This window comes from Cimex lectularius, unplaced genomic scaffold (genome assembly GCF_000648675.2).
Source record: "Cimex lectularius strain Harlan isolate CLEC.00 unplaced genomic scaffold, Clec_2.1 scaffold142, whole genome shotgun sequence".
NCBI classification, from domain to species: Eukaryota; Metazoa; Arthropoda; class Insecta; order Hemiptera; family Cimicidae; genus Cimex; species Cimex lectularius.
Window position 1 is genome coordinate 472,897 of NW_019392729.1, and position 23,694 is coordinate 496,590.

The window sequence follows — 23,694 nt, forward strand, 5'->3', positions numbered from 1 at the left end:
CACGAGAGGGATTCGAACCCACGACCTTCGGCTAGATACGCCGCTGCTCTACCACCTGAGCTATCGTGACCTCGATCCACTCGGACATCGACTCCCCATCTCAACCCCACCTTATGAGTTTTCCCTCCTTTTGCCATTTTTCAAATGTGTAATCGGATTGGATGCTCGGCGACAAATGAAATGACCACGGAGAACTTTCGTGAAGACATACTTCAGTTTAATTATTAAATCGATCAAAGTTCCTGGTCCGATTGACAAATTAACACTGTCACTCTCAACACGACACGCAAGAATGGCACAATTACACAGAAGACAAACACTGAGTGAGTAGAAATACTTTGATTGAATATAAAAAATATATTTTGCATTGTATAAATTCACTTTTACACATCCTAAATGTTTATATTAAATGTAAACAATGTTTGTAAATCCCAGGCTCTGAAGATGATCTCAATAAAGATCGAAACGTTGGCACGATAAAGAAAATGTTTTTCTGAAATTTACATCACACCAGACCGCATCTCACGGTTTCTAAATAACTAAAAATAAAGTGAAATAGCGGTGCGAAGAACATCTCAGATTCTACAAAGACAACAACAGGAAATCAAATTATGCCGTACACTTAATACATCACAATTATGAACCAAATACATTGGAAACAAACAGGTGTTTTTACTATTTGTACTGCTTTTTTAATACTTTGTACTGTATGTTTAATAATTTTGATTGATTATTAATTTTTTATTAAATCTGACATGACATTAATCGGCGTTATAGAGAAAGCTACATATCTGCAGCCGCTCTGGATGAATAATTTAAGACGTTTTTTATCCATATTTTTTTCAGTAGTCGACGAGGTAGTAATAGGAAAAATAAATGCCATCAATGCTTATACCCTAGAAAATCATAAAGAGGTTCCAATTGCTAAAAATCCTCATAATATCGAATAGCAAAAGAGCTATTAAAGCATTAGTATGTTGAAAAGTCACATCAAAACTACTTAGTCAAGAACTGGAGAGATACAACAACCTGACGATATCTTGGTGGAATTTTCGTTAACGCAAACACAGACATACTGCCCAGAAAAGGGTCAGCAAGACATATATACTCTCTGAACCTCTACTTGGGATAACAAAAACAAATACAGAATACTCCATCATAGATTGGATCCAAATGCAACAAAAACAGAAGTGGATAAACTCTAGGAGCGCTTGACACAGTGAAGTTATGCTAAAATAACCCTCACCAAGACTGGCAAAATCACTGCTGCAATTGGAGAGAGGCAGACTCAGAGGGTTGATAACATGCAAAATTATAATTAATAGACATTAAATATTACTACCAAATCCTAATTCATTGTAAATTTTCCATTTACAAATCCTAACTTAATAAGAAAGTAACCCACCACCAGTTTCTTTATTGCTGCACCGTGACCTGATATACTTCTCATAAAGAAGGTAGAAAATACATCTTATAATACAGTCAATAACACAGGTATATAAGCTATAAAGTCGGACAATGGTGTTTGAGAAAACATCTACATAACATAGGCATATTGAATGATCCCACGTACAGATTATTCAATTAGGAGGAAGAAACAACCACCCAAATCATCTCTGAATGCAAAGCAACTGCTCAGTCGAGATATAACTTAGGATACAACCCCCTCCGAAAAAAAGAAAGGAGATAAAACTAGAAATTGTAGCAGCAACAGTCAATTACTTAATATTTACCAAAAGAAGGATTGAGTCGATTGCTGAAGTAGAAAGTTTCAAAAAGCCAGAAAGCCGTTGGGTATTGTATTGCCAGGGGAGCACGAACCCCGCTTTCTAGTATCCATGCACATCAACCATCATCATTCCTGAGAGGAGTTGAGACAACATTATGATGGAGGATACGTTTAAGACTACGGCGGTGCGGCCCATCATCTGTGACGAGTTTTTTAAATTTGTTTCTTATTGTTGTTGTTGAATTATTTTTATTTCTTTTATCAAACCAGTGGCGTGTTTAGAAGATATTATCGACATTGTCATTATTTTATAAGGGCATAATTTTCCATTAGTTCTATATTTTGTATAACGTATTTGATGAATGATGAATAAATTAAAATGTAAAAATTAGTATGGAGAGAGAGAGAGAGAGAGAGAGAGAGAGAGAGAGAGAGAGAGAGAGAGAGAGAGAGNAAAGAAAGAGAGAGAGGGGGGAGAAAGAAAAAGAGAGAGAGAGAGAGAGAGAGAGAGAGAGAGAGAGAGCGAGCGAGAGAGAGAGAGGGAGAGAGGGAGAGCAAAAAAGAGAAAGAGTGAAGAGGGAGGAGTGAAAGAGAGAGAGAGAGAGAGAGAGAGAGAGAGAAGAGGGAATTAGAGAGAAAGAGAGAGAGAAAAGGGAGAAGTGAAAGGGAGAGAGAGTGATAGAAATACAAAGAGAGAGAAAAGAGGGAGAGCGAGTGAAAGAAATAGAGATAGAGAGAGTGAGAGAAATAAAAGGAGAGAGAAGGGAGAGAGAGTGAAGGAAAGAGATACAGAGTGAGAGAAATAAAAAGAGAGCGAGAAGAGGGAGAGAGAAAAAATAAAAAGAGAGAGAGAAGAGGGAGAGAGAGTGAAAGAGTGAGAGAGATAGAGAGACTGAGAGAAATAAAAAGAGAGAGAAAGGAATGAGAGAGAGAGAAATAAAAAGAGAGAGAAGAGGGAGAGAGGGAGAAATAAAAAGAGAATGTGAAAAAGAGAGAGAGAGAGAAATAATACCTTTAAACTGGCCCATAAATTACGATGAGATGTTTAATTTAATCAGGTTTTTTCTGTAAATAAAAAGGTTCTTCATACTTAAGGAAGTGTAACACCAATCCTTTCCGTGTTGTGGAATTATTAAAAGTTAGTTAAACCTTAAAAAACCTGATAAGTCATTCACATTACGGGTTGCCTTGAGTAATAGCAAAAATTGGTCGGTTTGCCTATTTCAAAAAATCGTTGTATATTTATTAGGCGAACCGCGGATTCTCGCAAATTGGGTCGTGGGCGGGTGCTATGTAAGGGATGACAAACGGACGGACAAGGATTGCCCTTTCACCAGCTTCACCGTCGTGGCATATCTGAGCTGGAACCGATATCACGAAAATACCGCCATTCCTGTTTATTTTAAGCGTTGTAGGGCGGAAGCCGCCGTAGGCTGTAATCCTAATCCCCCGTTCCCGCCCTGAATAATTTACAACGTATTACTGCCTCCAGATATCAATAAATTGTTGATACATGACAAACATCTCTAATAATAATTGACATACAATCGAATTGCACACTTCGACACAATTTATGATTTAGCATGTAGCTACACGAATGCAGTCCGTACATCCATATGCATGCAATATTGGTTTTTTCCACTCTGGCATTTGTATGTATGCAATTACTGGTTACGAATATAATGAACGAAGGAATAAAGAAAGACCGTTATCTAGAAAAAATTATACTGTAATAATAAATAAAACGTTCTTAATGCAACATTGATAGTAAATTATTCAGAAATGGTGAGATGCGGTCTGGTGTGATGTAGGTTTCAGAAAAACATTTTCTTTATCGTGCCAACGTTTCGATCTTTATTGAGATCATCTTCAGGGCCTGGGATTTATTNTAACTTCAAAATAGCTTTCAAAAATTATAAAACAATCCAAACACTTTTTTCCAAAGTTAAAGATCCCACTCCAATAATAAATAAATCTGACGTAATCTACAAGATCAACTGTTCAAACTGTCCGGCAACTTACATCGGTCTTACATCCCAATATCTGGATGTGTGGAATGTAATGTAATGATATATGTATGTTATCTATATTGAATTTGATTAATGATATTGGCGTAGCTGCGACTGAGTGCTTTGATTGAATATAAAAAATATATTTGGCATTGTATAAATTCACTTTTCCACATCCTAAATGTATTTGTTAAATGTAAACAATGTCTGTAAATCCCAGGCCCTGAAGATGATCTCAATAAAACGTTGGCACGATAAAGAAAATGTTTTTCTGAAACCAACATCACACCAGACCGCATCTTACGAGGTCCAAATGATTAATAAAACAAAACCTTTTTGTGATAAAACATCATTTATTGTAAAACGCACTTTCCAAGAAACGTGAGTTTAAAATAGTAGTTTCATATTAAAAATGAGATAATAACTTAAATTAATTAGGTACAGCACATATACTATGTTTTATTTTCTCATTTCACTAATACACGCAACACTTTTTGTATATTCGCTCCGGCAAGGAATACAGATGAACCTTGTTCTAATTAAACGTTGGTGGGGCGATATGAAAAAGGTATGAAACCGAGAGGGTAGGGCGTTTAAAATGCATATTAGATATGGCAACACCTATGGAAGCGGAATGGGCAGGAAGGAGGCGGGCGAAGCCGAGGAGAACAAAAGGCGAAACCCGCCGAGTAGGGCTGCCCCTCTCGCTAAACTTGGCCATAATGCCGAAAATGCTTACCTGACCCGAAGAAAATTCCGCACCATTTACACAAGGCGTCGCCCCGCTGGAAACTCAATTATAACTTCATTAACCAAATGCAAATTACGAGTAATAAAAAAGCGGAGATCTGTTTCCGACAGGAAATCTCATGGAAAGATATATAAACTAAAACGTTCGTCCGGTTTTAAGAAAAACTGCACACACAAACTTGATTACACGCAGACGCCCATTTAAATTGAGTATACATTAAATCCATTATATTTAGTGGTCGATTCACCAGATTACATCTTTCAATTGATTAATCATTTTATGTAAGTTTTTGGTAAAGGTTGGAGGGTGAGATGGGGAGTTGGTGTCCGAGTGGATCGAAGTCACGATAGCTGAAGTGGTAGAGCAGCGGCGTATTTAGTCGAAGATCTTGGGTTCGAATCCCGCTCGTGACGCTGACTTTTTATCTCAACCAATACCTTTCACAAAGATTAATTGCGACATGTTTTGTTCAGGCGTGAAATGTATTTGTGTTTTTGTCGTCGTGAAAAAATACAACCACATGTAAGTAAAATGGTTTTAACTTGGATAGATCATTTTCGGTTTTTAGTTAATGAAGTTTGGTCGTTTCCTATCATTTTGGTGTATCTATCGGTCGGTCCGTCAGCGCTGGTCTATTCCCTTTCTTCGCCCTTCTTATATCCCTGACCAAGCACTGAATGCGAAATGCACAAAGAGAGACCACCAAGCGAAAAGTCAAAACGCATCAGACGTACTTATTTCAAATAAATAACACATATCACATTCGTACAGGTTCTGTTCAACAAAGATCTAAATAAAATTTAAAATATTTAAAAAAATTATTACACACAATTATGTAAGTAGTTAAAATAAAATAACATTAATCCACTTGCGTTTATATAATTTTTTTAATGTTTTCAATTAAAAGTTGTTTTGAAACAGAGCTTTGAACAAAGATTCTTTGAATACTGTTCACTTTGCAAGTCCTTCTCAAGAGAAGAAGTTTTTATTTGGTGGCTGAATGTTTCCATCCTTGCTGAGCTCCGGATTTCTTTTTTTTTTGTTTTTCTATACGAACAGAGCTTCGAGAGACTCAACTGTCCAAACAGTACAGCCCTGGTTGGTTTTACCAAAAGTGTACTTGAGTATCGCGTAGAATGGTGCAATTTAATTATTAATTTCTTTTAATTTATTTTTATTCAAGAGCCCTATGAGTTTTTGTTTTCGTTCTATGTATTATTGATTTCATTTTCACATCCTACATGTATTTTTTAAAATTTAAACAATGTTTATAAATCCCAGGCCCTGAAGATGATCTCAATAAAGATCGAAACGTTGGCACAATAAATAAAAGTTGTTCTAAACCTACGTCACACCACATCGCATCTCACGACCTCCAAATGCCCAAATGATCATTAAGTAACGGTCACTAAACACCACACGTTTTTTTTTTTTTATTGCCAAGCTTTCGACTGTAAATTCAGCCATTCTCAAGGCGCTGCAATGACATAAACGATTAACAATGCAGTAATTCAAGAAGAAATACACATTTTTGGATTAGGACTTACAAAAATAATGTCCTAAGTTTATAAATGTTTCCGAACATACGAAAATCCCGTTAAAAGTAACAAAATAAACATGTCTTTCTTTGTCACAATATCACTCGAAGAAGATAGCAGGCCAGTTAGGTGCCGTTCTTATGCAAAATTTCGCTCTGTCGGAACGTTTTTTTACAAATATCAGAACTCATATACAGATGTAAATACATAATAATATTTTTAGAAAATAGATTGTAATCTAGACAAGGCATGTACTCGTATAGTACCTATCTTAGATCCGGATACCATACCAATCTGTCAGCCACGGTTTTTCCTTTCCTCCATCATTTTCTTCACCTTTGAAAGAAGTAATAAACAAAGAAATTAAACCGCTAAAAAGGACTATTATGGAGTAGTTAGATAGTAGTTTAGAATCACCATAGTAAGTTTTTCAACTTTGAAGAAAAAAAGTTTTCAAAGTTCTCGCTACTAAAACGCTTATTTCACAGATGTTTTAAGGCTTAATATTTATCACGTCGTATTGGAAATTTAACGTAGTTTTCAATGGATCGACAGATTCGTAAAACCTTTTAATTTTAGAGTGATCATTATTTATTTTAAGTAACGTCGTGAAATCTTAAAAAATCAAAAAAATAGGAAAAACTACAAAATTGCTGAGATGCGGACCACAGTTAATTAGAATTTTTTGGTTACATTTTTAACGTAGAAGGTGAGTGAAGTGGAGGTGGATGTGAGATGATGAGGTGGTTCCAGGAACGGCGTTTTTCATCAACTATCAGGCCAAAACTAAATAGTTTTATTATTTTAAATTTAGCTTGTTGGCTCTTTTTGTGAACTCAAAACACCATTTACTTACTTTATGCCATATATTCAAGCGCTATGCATTTCGTGCCACTTCCCAGTTCCCCTTGGAAGCTGTTAATTTATGTAAATAGAACTTCTTTTCGCCATTTTCCAAATGCCGTGTAATCTATTTGATTCTCGGTGACAAATGAACTGGCCACGGAGAGCTTTCGTGAAGATATACTTCAGTTTAATTATTAAATCCATTACAGTTCGTGGTCCGATTGACCAATTAACATTTTTCAATTAATTAATATTTATGGAAGGTATTGGTTGAGATAAAAAATAGAAAAGGAGGGAAAATTGGAGAGGTAAGGTTGGGTGGGAAGTTGGTGTCCGAGCGGATCGATGTCGCGATCGCACAAGTGGTAGAGTAGCGGCGTATTTAGCCGAAGGTCGTGGGTTCGAATCCCGCTCGTGACACTCACTTTTTTATCTCAACCAATACCTTTCATAAATATTAATTAATTGAAAAATGTTAATTGGTCAATCGGACCACGAACTGTAATGGATTTATTAATAATTAATCCAAACTCCGGCAGACGGTTACCTTGCCAAATTAAGTTTATTTTCTTGTTTGAATTGTCTGTATTTTTTATTTTCTTCATGTGTTGGTGCAATAAACTTATTATTATTATATTATTACTATACTGTTCTCCACGCAGAAAATCCGCTGGCCATGACCTAATTACCTTCAGTATCCTGTGAAACCTCCCACACAAGGCCGTCCTATTTTTAACCGCAATATATAACGCAATCCTACGAACCACTCACTTCCCTCTCCTAAGGAAATACTCCGTCATTATTCTCATCCCTAAATCTCACAAACCCCCTAACCAGATCTCATCCTACAGACCTATTAGCCTGCTTCCTGCAATGTCCAAAATCCTAGAACGACTCCTCTTAAAACGCTTAATACCAATCCTTGACACCTATAATATCATTCCCTCTCATCAATTCGGTTTCCGTCCCCAACACTCCACTATCCAACAATCCTTCAGAGTAGTCGAAACCATCTCATCGGCCCTAGAAAAAAAGGAGTATTGCCTGGGCGCGTTCTTAGACATAGCACAGGCTTTCGACAGGGTCTGGCATCCAGGCATACTTTTTAAACTTAAGCGCTTCCTACCCTCCCATTATTACCTTTTAATGAAATCCTACCTAACTGACCGCTGTTTCAGAGTGAGGTGCGGCAATGAATTCTCAGAAGTCAAACAGACACAGGCCGGTATACCGCAAGGTAGTATCCTTGGTCCTGTCCTATATGTCATTTATACTGCTGACCTACCAACACATCCTGACACTATTATCACCACCTACGCGGACGACACCGCAATCCTATCCTGCAACTCGAATTCTGTCCAAGCTACCTCCAACATCCAGGAACACCTTGAGCTTATCGAAGAATGGTGTAAAAAATGGAGGACAAGACTGAACGAAGAAAAATGCACTCAGTGTACTTTTACGCTGAAAAAGCAGTCTTGCCCTCCATTGTACATCAACAACAAAGAGATACCAGTTTCCACTCAAGTCAAATACCTGTGACTATATCTCGTCAGCAGACTGACGTGGAATCCCCACACAAGACTTAAAAAACAGCCACTTAATAAGACTTGGACTACTACGAAGACTTTTAAGTCCGAAATCGACTTTGACAATTAAGACAAAACTAACACTATACAAGACTTTACTAAGACCAATATGGACATATGGAGTAGAATTGTGGGGCACTGCCAAGCTTTCCAATATCCAGCGCATCCAGTCCTTCCAATCGAAAGTCCTTAGACAAATTGTTAAAGCACCCTATTATGTCACTAACCTCACTATCCACAAAGACCTCAACATTACTTTTACCAACGAACTAATCCAGTCCAGATTCCAAACCTTCCATACCAACCTTTCAAACCATCCTAACCATACGGCCCGAGCCCTATCCACTCATTCCCATCCTGACAACCCACCACGACGCCTCAACCGACGATGGCCTCGGGACCTCCTTGATCCCTAATCATATAAACTGAGTGCCAGGAATGGCTGGCTCCTCAAAGCATGTGTCCTACCGGTGCAGTGCTGGCATTAGTGCTAGTGTTGTGCTGTGTGATATTTCATGCATGTGTACATATTTGTATAGTATACAATTCTGTATAGGTAACAAATAAATAAATTAAATTAAAAAAACAAAAAACTATACTATTCATATTCAACAGCAACACCAACTTATAACTTAATATCAAAAGGCCGGCCTAAACGGCCCATAGTGTTAAAGGCCATTCAATAATAATAAAAAAAAAAGACTTAATCTCGACAATAAAATAAATAAAATGTCTGTTTTAACAGTTTTAAAAATAAATAAGTATATATTTTTAAATCCTCCTTTTCTTTACTGTCATCGGTTGATATGTCTTGTTTTCTAAATATATATTTTTAATATATGGATTTATTGAATCAAATATTTCTTGATGCATTAAAAAGTATAACTATAACATTAAAAAAAAGAGTCAGTATGGAATGGGTATATCAATTCAATAAATGAAAAGAAACGTTCTTTGGCAGGGATCCGGAAGCAGAGCTGTAATCTCTCATCGTCCGTCTATACAAATCATTTACAACCACGTAATCCACGTAGATTGTAACAAGTTGAAAAATTGCTAGCTACTGCTTAGCTACTGAAAAGCCGCACAAAGATGATTTTTAGAAAGCAACATGATAAGCTTTGCTTTCATTTTAATGTTTTTACCAAGCATAAAATTATACCAGATTAAGGAACATATTTAATTTCAGACTAGAGATTTTGAAAAACTAATTTTAACTAGACTTGAAATGACCCAAACTCTCTCACCTTTTATATTATTATTTTATTTTAAAACAATTTAGTCATACATAATTGTTACGTTATTTCACAAATTAGTCCTATTGTACGAACATAACAAAGGCATAAATGTGTAGTTATGTACATGCATAATATCTGTATAATTTGAGCAATTAGTCTGTATTCGGTTCATTGATGAAACAGTTGCTGTCCTTAGCAATGGCCCGTTAACTGAGGTTGGAAATAGCAGATGATAGCCACAAAGTGTTAACAAAAGAGGATGAGCCCACCATATCGACAAACAATGTCAGGGAAGAGTCGAAAACATTTAGAGTGAGCCGGGAGGCATTTAGTTTCTGACATGCTCCTGCCATCCCATGATCCCCCGCCGTTCGCTGCGTGTCTAAGGTTAATGGGCTTTGTGTGTGCCTACACTTTATGGGTTAGTTGGCCCGGAGAAACCCTGTCTGAGGCAGTACTTCTCCCATTACTAACCTAAAACAGCTCTCGGATTTAATTGTCTGACTGTCACATTTTGAGGAGGGATGGCCCTGCTACTTCATTTGCGAACAATTTAACCGCGAACTCAAAGGATATATATTTTGTTCACTGTTAGCACACATTAACTAAAACATCACGGAACCCAGGTCAATCCTCTTCTTGATAAATATAAAATTAGCGAGAAAACGAGAAGATAATTCTAAAGGAACATAATTACATCACAATCAACAACTTTATGTGGGAAGGTTAAATAATTCTAAATATTAGATATGTGATTGTAAATATTTTAAGAAAATCATAAAATATAATATATAATATGTATAATATATATAATATATAAAATATATAATATACATAATATATAATACATAATATATGATATATGTAATATATATATGATATATATAATATATATGATATACATAATACATAATATATATGATATATATAAGATTTTGAATAATTTATCATTTGGTTATATAATTTTGCAGAGAAAGGTTGCTCGATGTTTCCCACATACTGGAAACATGTCATGCCTTGGCTCCCTACAAGGAGCGTGAAGGCATGCCATCCATTCTGAAATGATACTCGAAAACTGCAGCGGGTTTCTGGGTCTCCTGTTCCGCTTTTTAGGGGAATTTTTTTTTTAAATTGTATATAATTTGTCTTGTGTGTTGTGTGTCTATATGTTTTGTCTGAGTGCATGTATTTATTAGCGTGAATGGGTAAATAAATATATAGGGATTGGAATGACCTAGATGTCGGAAGCCCCAGTAAAAAAAAAGAAAAAAAAAGAATTGAATTGTACAGTCCTGAGTGGAGAAGTCGCTCAGTAGTGACACTCTGATATAAGTAAACAAAAGCTATCGCTCAGAATAAGATCAGGGGTCCATAGGTGTTTCAGTCCGCGTTAAACACGACACGAAGTGTAGCAGAGGAAACTTCAGTTTTTAAGTGCTAAGTCCAGTGAGCGAGGAGAGGAATTTGTTGATTTTCTATTTGATTGATTGGGAAATATAAGGGATGTTGAAGTCATACTCACGGGCTCATTGATACATAATGAGCATTTGCGATTCAACGGATCGTTTTTGGACTGTAAGGATTCGATGTCGATTTATTGTAGATTAGGCTTTGTAACGGGTGGTTTGGATCGTCTGTCTAAGATTCGAGAGAGAAGTTTTATCGTATTAAGTACTTATTCAGAAATCGTGAGAGGCGGTCTGTTGTGATATAGGTTTCAGAAAAACATTTTCTTTATCGTGCAAACGTTTCGATCTTTATTGAGATCATCCTCAGGGCCTTGTGTTGTCTGCATTTCAGAAAAAAAGTTCTCTGGTTGATAGCCGATGCGAGTTTCTTCTCATTGTTGGCGATGTCCTTCAGAATACTTTTACCGTCGTGTCCATATGTAGTTGAAATTTGTTCATAGAATCCAGAGTTGGGCAAAATCTAACTAATTCAATCATGTTTAAGAATTTTGATTGAAGTTTAATCATGACTAATTCATGATTCATGATTAAACTTCAATCAAAATTCTTAATCATGATTGAAGTAGTTAGATTTTGCCCAACTCTGGCTACAATGACCAACTTACCAAAATCCAACACACTCCGGATAAAAATTTTGAGATGAGAGTCGTGCTTAAGGCCAACATACAAAAAGTGTTATCATAAACAAAAATCAAAGTTACATAATTATTCTACATGTCTATTTTATTACATTCAAGACACCGAGATGGTGTATTGTCCAAATAATGTAGAAATCTCTCCTTTTAAGTGGAATAAATTTTAATCAAAGAAATACTTTTTCCATTAATCAGTTATGTAAACATTTACTTTTCAAAGCGTAGCTTGTTCTTTTTATTTTATTTTATTAATATCATTATTTTTTGGTTTTTCATAAGAACGTAGTTTTACTTATAATTGAAAGATTGATTTTGTTAAATAAGGTGTTGAAGGATTTTCGTATTGATAAAATAAATTTCTGTTAGAAAATTTTTTAAAAGTGATGAAGTTGTGTATTTTTCATTTTTTGAGCACCTATTTCAACATGATTTATCAAAATTTAGTCATGACTAACTATATTGTGACTAAATTAGTCATGCCTCATATTTAATTATTAATCATGACTAATTTAGCCATCAATCACATAAGGTGACTAATGACTAAATAGTCACTTACTACCAATCATGACTAACGGTCTGAGTGATCAATCATTAGTCATTAGACATGACTAATTTTTGCCCAACACTGATAGAATCCCATGTTCTTCGTTCTTCTCGTGTAGAAATGCGTGGTGATAGTGACCGTTAATCGGTATAATAACCTGGGTGTTTGCCTACAATGTCGAAACGTTGGCACGATAAAGAAAATGTTTTTCTGCAAGCTACATCACACCAGACCGCCACTCACGATTTCTGAATAATTATCGATTAACGGTCACTAATCACCACACGTATTAAGTACTATTAAGTATTGTTAAGTACCTATCATTCAAGTCAGTACAAAGATACCACGAAAGGCGTTTGTCGGCCCTAAGTAGCGAACACAGTTTGTCGTGGGTAGAGGAACCCGGTTGAAGGAGGCAGAAATGCTTTCCGTAATGTTAATTATGCGTACATGTGTGTGTGCATATATATATACATATATATATATATATATGTACTTAACATTCAGCATAACATATTCTCTTAATGATCATACAAACAGTTTTTCTTTGTACTTTTTGTACTTTGTAAGTAGAGAAAGAGGAACGGAAGTGAACAACAAACGCAACACAACTTACTTTGAATGAATATAAAAAATATATTTTACATTGTATAAATTCACTTTTTGCCATTTCCTACATATATTTGTTAAATTTAAACAATGTTTGTAAATCCAAGGCCCTGAAGATGATCTCAATAAAGATCGAAACGTTGGCCCGATAAAGAAAATGGTTTTCTGAAAGCTACATCACACCAGACCGCATCTCACGATTTATGAATAATGAAGTTACAATATTTAAATGGTCAAGCGTATAAAGATCGGCAACCGCGGCCATATATTAATCAACGAAGAATTATTTCACCTAAAAAACACAACAATTACTAAAGGCAAAGACGTCAAGTTCGAAACCCGTTTTCAACCCAACACGTTTACATTTACGTATTCAACCAATACGTTTAAAAAAAAATTATTTTTCAACAGTGTATTTTAACCTGGGAATATTTATATTCGTAGATTAATAACCTTTGCTTTTCGTGTGTTTCAGCCGGAGGAGTTGAACACCACGGGTTGCCAATAATCTTGTACGTTCATGGGGAATCTTACGAATGGAATTCTGGCAATCCGTACGACGGCAGCGTGCTGGCGAGCTACGGTCATCTCATAGTCGTGACGATTAACTTTCGCCTCGGCATCCTAGGTAAGGTGATCCCGGGAACCGTAGTTCCACCCCGTCGAACAATAGGGAAAACATTCTGTGTAATTATTCCCTCCGACCACCGTTTCTGAACAATGCCTCCTCCTCGCCGAGGCCGCAAATAAAAGTAAACGCAATTAGTGACACTGGGGACTTAGCGGACAAAACGCAAATACAATAGTAAGCTTCTTTCCTACAATACAATGGCAGAAATGAGCCGGGAAAACTCAATCTGACCAAACTTTGGATAAACTAGTTATCTAAAATGCGGGATAGGATTAGCAATTTTTCTTACAATAAACCGGGCTTAGCTTTATAATAATTGTGTTATGAGTATGATATAATTATGAATTAATTGTCCATTTCCTTAATCCCAAATTTATCTCGACTAACATTGAAATATATTTTATACGAGTAAAAATGTATATAAATAGATAAAACGAAAATATTACTGTACAAATTCAAAAGGTCAATTTTTGATGCACAACTTACAATTGGAAAAAATAAATAACGTATTATGTACATATTGGTCCAAATGACCAAAGTAATTATTTTAATTCTTTGCATGGTTGAGTTGAAAAATTATTGTCATGAGTGAGGCTCGAACCGAAGACCTCTGGATCAGTACGAGCCCTTCTACATCAAATGTTGGTGTCTCGTTATTCAGGAAAATTCCAACAAGGCATTGGAAAGGGCTCGACGGATTCCTGGTCATATTGTTATTCTGAAAGTATATAAAGTAAATAAAATTTGATTGTGACAAAATTGTCATAAATCATAAAAAACAACTAAATATTATATTGAGCAATATAATATAAAATTTAATGAAAAAAAAAGTACGCTTTATAATAAAATGTAAATATTCGTATCTTTTTTTTTAATATGAAAAAGACAAATCTTTTAAAAAATCCATGATTCATAATAATGTTTTGTCACATTTGTTTTGCAATGTTATTTTTCATTAAGGTACATTTTCACTATATTTTCCTTAGTTTTCTTCGTGACGTACGGTTTTTCTTAAGCTAACAGGACTTAAACATAAATTGACATAAAGTTAAATTTGAATTGCTGAATTTAGAAACTAGTTAGCACAGCTTCTGTAGTTCCATGAACTTTTAAGATATTTTCTTTATGGCTTTATTTCTGTTCACGCATGAAAAATATTCATTCAGTGCATTTTATGTTGTGGTAACGCGACAAATAAATTTTTTTATGTTTAAAGTTTTATTTAACAAAAAACAATCGTAAAAGTTATAGAAATGATGAAGATGGGGTGATTACGAAGGCCAATTCAATTTTTGTAATTGGACCTGGAGCTGTGCTAATGGTCCGTCGGTGCCGAATTCTTTATTGGATGGAATTTGATGCTAAATCAAAAAGATATTTCCTTCACGAAACGCCTCCCCTTGTTTGAAGTAAGAAGTAGGACAAGAAGTGAATCTTAAATGTTTATAAGACTACTTGCAAGTACATATATGTCGTGATAAGCGTCGTGCCTTAACGGTTGAGGTCACCGAGTTTATTACGTTTAAAAGTTTATAGTTTAATAAAAGAAGAAGATTTTTTATACAAGTGCCTCTCTATTAACTGAAGCAGAAGTTTTATTTGTTTTGTCTGGTGTTTATTTCGTTTAAAAGTACTTTTCTTTTAATGAAGTAAACTAAGTGAAATAAAATTAACCTCTAATTACAGGCTTATGTATTGTTTAAATATTCTTTTATTTCTGAAGATAACAGGCCATTGTATTTAACAGTATTTAAATTTTAAAGAATTTTTTCATGTGTAAAATTACATCTGCTGGAATTAAAACCTGTTTGAATTCACGCAAACAATCAATGATGAGGTTCGATCGCAAAGCAGTAGAAGAATTATTATTTTTCTTTTTTTTTTAAATATAAACTATACGATTTTTTTCGCTTTGGACATCAATTTATATCCATTTTTCTTAATTTTATCGAACTTTTGTAAGTATTTTCTTTGTAAGTTCGATAAACTTTACAACTAGTAATCAACATAGTCTTGCGTCTTCTATGATAAAAGCGAATTTGCATTAGATTCTCTAAGCCCTCTAAGCCCGACGTTCTCCTGTAATCCGGTGGACGATGATTGTATAGACGTTATTCTGGAGGAGTTCGGTATTAAGTTGGTCTGATGACAAAACCGGTATTATTGGCCCTGGGGCGGTTTGCTAATGGCCTGTTGGTGCAGAATTCTGTTTTGGATGGAATTTTGACGCTTAAATCGAAAAGTTGTCTCCTGCTCCTTCACGAAACGCCTCCCTTTCTTTGAATATGCAAGCAGCCGATTTAATCACGACAAGATGAAACTCCCCCCTGTTCAAGATTTACCTTAACATGTGAAGCAATTAAGCCCGTCAGGAAAGGGAACTTGGAGAGACTCATTTTAAATTGATGCGGCCGGTAATTAATTAAACATTTATTCGCTGCTTTACATTTATTAAAATTAAACATTACAATGTCCGACTCAATTAACAGAAGTAATTAACTTATATTGTCATACGTTTACATTTTGGACGAATAATTTCGAACGTGTTACGTTACTGATATTTTTTGTTTGCGACTGTTTAAACGAATAATTAATTTTAACCTTTATTATGGACTTGAATAATCGAATTATAATTGGATTGCCGAAAATGTAGCTTCATAAGTTATCTCTCGCTTAATGTAAATTTTCCTGTGTACACAAACATTTATTGTGTGTATCGATTTTTCTTGCCCAGACAGCAGGAGATATTTCTACTATTAGAAATAATTAATTAATCTTCATGTAAGGTATTGGTTGAGATAAATTTTTCGGTTTCGGTCAATCGGACTACGAACTCTAATGAATTAGACATAATATTATTACTACTACTATCATTACTATTACTACAGGAAAATGCCCGTTAATTAATTAAGGGAGGTGTTAATAAAAATAAAATATATAATTATTCAGATATTGAGAGATGCGGTCTGGTGTGATATAGGTTTCAGAAAAACATTTTCTTTTCGTGCCAACGTTTCCATCTTTATTGAGATCATCTTCAGGGCCTGAGAATTACAAACATTGTTTAGATTTAACAAATATATGTAGGATGTGGAAAAAAGTGAATTTATACAATGAAAAAAAAATTTTTTTTATATTCAATCAAAGTAGTTCTACTCACTCAAAGTTTGTTTTCTGCGTAACTGTAAACATTGTTGTTATAAATCCCAGGCGCTGAAGATGATCTTCTTAAAGATCGAAACGTTGGCACGATAAAGAAAATGTTTTTCTAATACCTACGTCACACCAGACCGCATCTCACGATATCTGAATAATTGGATTAATATTATCTTTTTAAATATTTGGTAATCGATCGACTAACGGTCACCAATCACCAAACGTAAAATATATAATTTAAATTTAGTATATTACATAAATTTAATTTATTACATTATATTATTTATTATATATATTTATATTATTTTATAATATATAAAATATGTTTTATATTATATATATTAAATTTTATATATATTATATTATTTTTTTATTTTTTGTTATATTTTTTATTATTATATTATATTATGTTATTATGACGACAATGAGTTGTCCCCTAACCTGAACACATGTTGTTTCAGTGACCCAGTTTTTTTTAAAATTTTTTGAATTTGATCTTTTTAAATATTTGGTAAGTTACTTTAAGTGTTGGACAATAAACGTTGTGTTTCACGTTTCTTTGAGCCATTGAACAGAAATGTAAATTTGTAAGCGTTCTCCAATCATGAATCGGCTAAATTGCACAAACTTTCAAAATGATGGCCCGATGGAGGAACTGAGAATTCTGACAGCGGAAATAAGTTTTATCTGTTAGCTTGTTATGTGCTAACCATCTCTGACTTAGCCAAAAAAAATACAAGGCTTTAGAAAACCGTGCAAAATAATTATTGAAAAGAGAGCAGATTTGAAAAATAAAACAAAAGAAAGATAAACCTGAAGCTTTTATGTGATATTCACATGGCTAAAAGTTTAAAAAAGGGTTAATGTATGGATATGAAACTCTCTAATTCCCTATAAATCTGGGACCTTCACTGAGTCCAACACTAAGATGGCGGTCATGAGGAATTTCAGACACCGAGGCAGCAGTCATACTTGCTGAGTAAGTAGCAACGGAGCATCCATAGTCCCAAAGCATTCTGTGGCATAAATAACAGCCAAAACAAAAAAATAACTAAAATCTTGAGTAACTACAAGAAAACAAAAAAATTCTGTGAATGTATGCCATGCTGGAGGCAGGTAAAAAGATTCCTCAACGGGAGAAAAACGAAAACTAATTGAAAAGAAAATAGCTTATATCACCTTTAAAAAGTGGGACTATCGTAAAATGGCCAATTTCGAATATGTCTAGAGGTAATAGCAGATATCCTCTGCAACTGCCATGCAATAACTAACGAAGAGGTATGGGACCTGGGACAGGCAATCATGTGCAATAGAGCACTAGATGTTATTCACCTGAGACGAATTTCATTATTCTGTATTTCATTAAAATTTGGTTTCATTGAGACTAACCCTTGATTTCGTGAACCGTTTTCCAAAGATTTGAATTGTCGTGTAGGATTCTGAAAGCTACTGGGTCTAGGTTTGTTGATTGTCTGAGCATAGACGTCGAGGAGCATGGGTCTCTGTGACCTCTGTTCTATCCCACCATTGGTGGTTCATTATTGGCTTCTTCAGATCATTCTATGACATTATGTTTGGTTTTTCTTTTTTTACATTTTCTAAAATCATGTAAATCCTGATGTCTTGGGAATTATCGATCATTTCGTGTTAGCATTAACCTATGTTTCTTTATGGTTATATGAAATATTTTGGACAGCTTGTAAATTCACTGTCTATCTTCATCTTGTTTGACTTTTTGAATTTAGAAGATCATGATTTATGAAATATAAATGCCAGTAATCATCAAACCACGTTACCAAATATTTTGTAGCGTTGGATAAATACACACAATAATTATTATTTACCACTAACTTTTTTCATATTCCAGACAGTATGATTTTTGTGTGCTAAGGTGTCTATTCTTTTGGCTGATGAACTGCTATTTAGGATTTTGTCATTGTTCAAAATAGTTTAATTCCTTTCATCAGTAAAAGTCCTCCATAAGTGAGCATCTAACGGTATAAGGACTTGTGAAAAAGACAGTAGTCTCTTTACCTTTTTTAATAAACTTATTTAGACGGGTTTGCTGAAGTTACAGCATAGAGTAAAGAAGCTCTGCTTTTAAGATTACTGGAAATTTACATCAATTGCATCTTTCTTACTAAAATAGAAAAATCGTTTGTTTCTCTCTTCGAAAACTGTAGAACACGCCCCGTAGAAAATTTTTGACAAACAACAGCAAAATATTTTGACGATTCTTCATCACCTTTGTCAAGAAATCCGCGACAGGAAAACAAATTACTTTGAAAGGCGTTTTTACGAAAAAAGTATTTTTTAAATTAAAGTTAAAAGTCGGTAATGTAATATCTATTTTTAAGTTTTTACGAAATGTTGTGTTTTTTGAACAACTTTAATAAATAATTCACCAAAACAAATTAAAAGGATATCACCTTAAATGAAAGACAACATGGATTATTTTGCTGTTAAATTCACGTTGATTTTGCTCAAAACTACATGTGACATTAGTAACGAACCACAGAGCACGTGTTTAATATTCAGTTATTGTTCTCTGTAATTGTATCCTGAAGAGGACCACTAACTTTTTGAAGTTTAATTAAACGTACCGGTCGATATCAAATCAATTTCATAAATCGCACTTGGCAAAGCTTCATTGAGGATGAAATATTTAATATCTGATTGCACAACTAAGCGCGTCGCTCTCATTCCAAGTCATTCACTGATTTATGAGTTAAATAGAATTTGATATTAGATTATTTGTAATGTAATATCATCATAAGTACATAAGTATATGATACTATTTAATCGTCGTCCTCAACGTTGGTGTATTTTAATTCAAATTGTACTAACTTATCCCATTGTTTTATTAACTATTTTTATATTAATTTGGAATTTTGTCCAAACAAGAACACACCCTTGAAATATTGTTTACTTTACTTAAATCGACAGATTCGAAAATGTATTTCCTTTGTATGTATTTTTTGCTTTGGAACATATAATACTAATTTCAGGAGGAAAAGCCTAAAATATATTATCAGCAGGTAAATAAAGAATTATCACATTGAAAAATGTATTTTGAATTTATACGAGCTCAAATCTGAACATGTGTTTGTATACATACACATACGGAGTTGAGCCTATCACTTCTCGGTATAACAGTAATTGCAGCTTTTGAAATTTATAATAAATTAGATTAATTAGGGCGGTGGAGTACTCGATATTCCTCCATCACCCTTTACATCTATTCTAACTAACCTATTAGAGTCGATGGGGTATTCAATCCGCCTTCAGCCCTCTCACACAACAAATTTCCGCCCAGGAACACAAAAGGTATCCAAAATTATCAGTTCTGTATGCAATAGAATAACCCTGTTACCTCCCAACATCGGAATAAGGGATTTGAAAAATATATAAATTATGTATATGAATGAAGTATTGAGAAAGAACTGGAAAAATATATAAAACATGTAAATGAATGAAGTATTGAGGAAGAACTTGAAAAATTTATAAAACACGTATATGTATGAAGTATAGAGGAAGAACTTCAAAAATATATAAAACATGTTATAACAACTGTCAAATTGGAGCGCGAGTGTACCAGAATTCGCTTGATGCGCGGCGGCTCCGGCAGACGAGGAACGCTTAGCGTCCGGACAGGTTGCTTCTCGCCTTTGCGGTTTTGCGCTCTCGCCTTTTTCCCCAGGGATGATAAAATATGTATTTCTGGATTCAACGGCCTTTTTTCTGGACAGAGGAGATCTTTCTGGCACATCGGGATGGGCAACCGGCTTCGATTGAGTTCGACAGCTATTTACCTTCGACTATGATCGAGCTACACTGGCAGAGTAATCACTTGTCTCAAGAACATTTTATTTTTGCTATTTTATTTCTGTCAGTTGATTTTCTTTATTATTGCCGGCTCAATGTCATTAATTTTAATTGAAGAAAAAGTAGTGGTTTAGTATTTTTAATTTTTAAAAAAGGTTTTAATCGGTATTATTCATTTTAAATATAGAAAAGGTATTTATTTTGTATTGGTTATTTTTAATTTAAAAAAAGGAATTTATTCTGTATTATTCATTTTTATTTTCAAAAAATAGAAGAAAGGTGTTTATTTGTATTTTTTGCTGTGGTTTATTTTTTATTTCTTCTCACAAGGTCCAAAAAAACTGTCCTGATTACACCAATCAACTATAACGTATATAAATGATGTATAGAGGAAGAACTTCAAAAAAATATGAAATATGTTTATAGGATGATGTGTAAAGGAAGAATTTCAAAATTATGTAAAAACATGTATATGAATGAAGTATTGAGGAAGAACTGGAAAAATATATAAAACATGTATAAGAATGAAGTATTGAGGAAGAACTTCAAAAAAATATAAAAAACAGGTTTATGAATGAAGTATAGGGGACGAACTTCAAAAATATATAAAACATGTTTATGAATGATGTATAGAGGAAGAATTTCAAAAATATATAAAACATGTATGTGTTCCAGTTCCTTCTGACGAAACTCAGGGAATCGATTCTACTCTTCGTTTGGAGAAAAAAATGCTCAGGAGAAAATTTTCAGAAAGTTCTCTATTTTGAAGATATTCGTCAATTTAGGTTTTTTCAACTTTTCACTACCTTGCCACATAAAAACGCTTACAACTTCCAAAATGTTGAGACTACAACAAATCCAATTACACCATTTGAAAGAACGCTAAATTTGCTGTAAGATTAGTAATTTAAACGTTATTTAAAAACTGGATATATCAACGTATATAAACAACGGATATATCATATATCGATTGCACGTTCTACTGAGGTAACAAAAAAATACCTACAAGTTGTCTAATTTTACAAAAACTTCTTCTTCTAATATGCTTTACGTTGATATATCCAGTTTTTAAATAACGTTTAAATAACTAATCTTACAGCAAATTTAGCGTTCTTTCAAATGGTGTAATTGGATTTGTTGTAGTCTCAACATTTTGATGTAGTAAGCGTTTTTATGTGGTAAGGTAGTGAAAAGTTGAAAAAACCTAAATTGACGAATATCTTCAAAATAGAGAACTTTCCGAAAATTTTCTCCTGAGCATTTTTTCTCCAAACGATGTGAAGAATCGATTCCCTGAGTTTCGTCAGAAGGAACTGGGACACCCTTTATAGGATGAAGTATAGAGGAAGAACTTCAAAAATATATAAAACACGTATATGAATGAAGAATTGACAAAGAGAGTTTATCCGCAACAAATAAAATACAATTTAGTCCGTCATATTAAAAATTATTTTTTAGACTCTTTTTGGCAACCTATCTAGTTTCATTTCAATACCACAAATAGATCGTTGTGTACAGGTAAAAACTTTATTCGAAATATAATTACAGCTACAACAAACATAATACAGTCTTTGAAATTATTGATGAATTAGGATTTGGACAATAAATAATGAAGATGTAAACCAAAAAAACAGAAATACTATAACTATTTGAATTATAAATGTAGTTAGTATTTAGTATTAATAAATTTATTATTATTTACTTTTGAACAATTCTTCCTCTTATAATCAATTCCGACGTGGAGGATTTTAGCAACAATAACTTCGCGAACGCCGAAGGAAATGGAGCAAAACAAGGATGAATAGTGTAGAAAGAGTGAGTTTAGACATTAACCTGATTTGTGACGCACTGAAGTCGCAAAATTTTAGGATAATGCGAGTTGGTCTTAGTATTACGCGGTGCAACCATACCGGAAAAAGGACCAGTTCTTCAAAAGAACAATAGTGTAGAGGTGTTTTCTCACCTGAGGGTTTCCCGAGAGTATTCCATTGATGATAAAGTAAAGTTCATAAAAGCACCTTCCAGCGTCTCAAATTCAAGAGGAAATATGTATACCTGGATACGTCTAATCCGGAATACACGGATTTAATTTTGAAAGCCGTGCACAATGCTCGCAGAAAGTCAATAAAGTTTAACTTAGTTCGGGGACGAAAGGGGCGCGGGTTGGATCCCAGGGACAGGGTCTAACTTTCTAACTTGCCAAACGCTGCGGTATTTCAATCAGGTTCATCCTCCTCTCTTCTAGAAAACTTGGGCTCGTTTTTCTTTAATCTCCGCCGTTGGTCTGGTGCCGGAGGGATCCCGGCTTTATTTAAGCCATTGAAAGTAAAAATTTAATCATGTTCATCTCCCAGAAACTACAAAGATTTATTGTCTCTTTTCAATACTAAACCATAGAATTTAATTTCACAATCACGGTAAAACGGTATAAATCGAATTAACTAGTCAGGAATCATAGCCCTTTCTAGTTAGGTAAATGCACTTGTAATTTCAGTTGGTTGGTTGCTTAAATGTAATGGAAATTTCCCAGTTGCTCGAACGCTTTTGATGTAAAGCTGGGACATAAAAACGAAATCGACATGAACGAGACTATGGTCATAAACTAATATGAATAGTAAGAAAATTACTATTTTTAGCATTTTAAATTATTTATCTAAGTAATTACATATCTATGGACAATTTTTTTTCTAGTTATATTACTGGTCAACCTCTTGTTTATTACAATTAATTAAGCTTTTTAGTTGAGATGAAAAAAGTCAATGGCACGAGCGGGATTCGAACCCACGATCTTCGGCTAGATACGCCGCTGCTCTACCACTTGAGCTATCGTGACCTCGATCCACTCGGACATCAACTTCCTATATCAACCCCACCTTATGAGTTTTCCCGCCTTTTTGCCATTTTTTCTTGTTTATTTCTAACGAACAGTTGGCCCCTCAGAAAAATCTCAGTCATTTAAAAAAAAAATGCATTACTCTGATTTATTTGTTTGTCTCGTGCCCGAGACATGAAAAATGGCAAAAGGAGGGAAAACTCATAAGGTGGAGTTGAGATGGGGAGTTGATGTCTGAGTGGATCGAGGTCACGATAGCTCAGGTGGTAGAGCAGCGGCGTATCTAGCCGAA

At 34.3% G+C, this 23,694-nt stretch overlaps 1 protein-coding gene across 2 annotated transcripts in view; it reads left to right on the forward strand.

The window, feature by feature from the left end:
• LOC106666991 (neuroligin-1-like) overlaps window positions 1-23,694 on the forward strand; it is a 641,234-nt gene that overhangs the window by 356,725 nt on the left and 260,815 nt on the right. For both annotated transcript variants that reach the window (XM_014394572.2, XM_014394573.2), the window contains exon 3: window positions 13,433-13,585. In XM_014394572.2, the coding sequence (XP_014250058.1) occupies window positions 13,433-13,585 (153 nt within the window). The remainder of the gene's footprint in view (window positions 1-13,432; window positions 13,586-23,694) is intronic.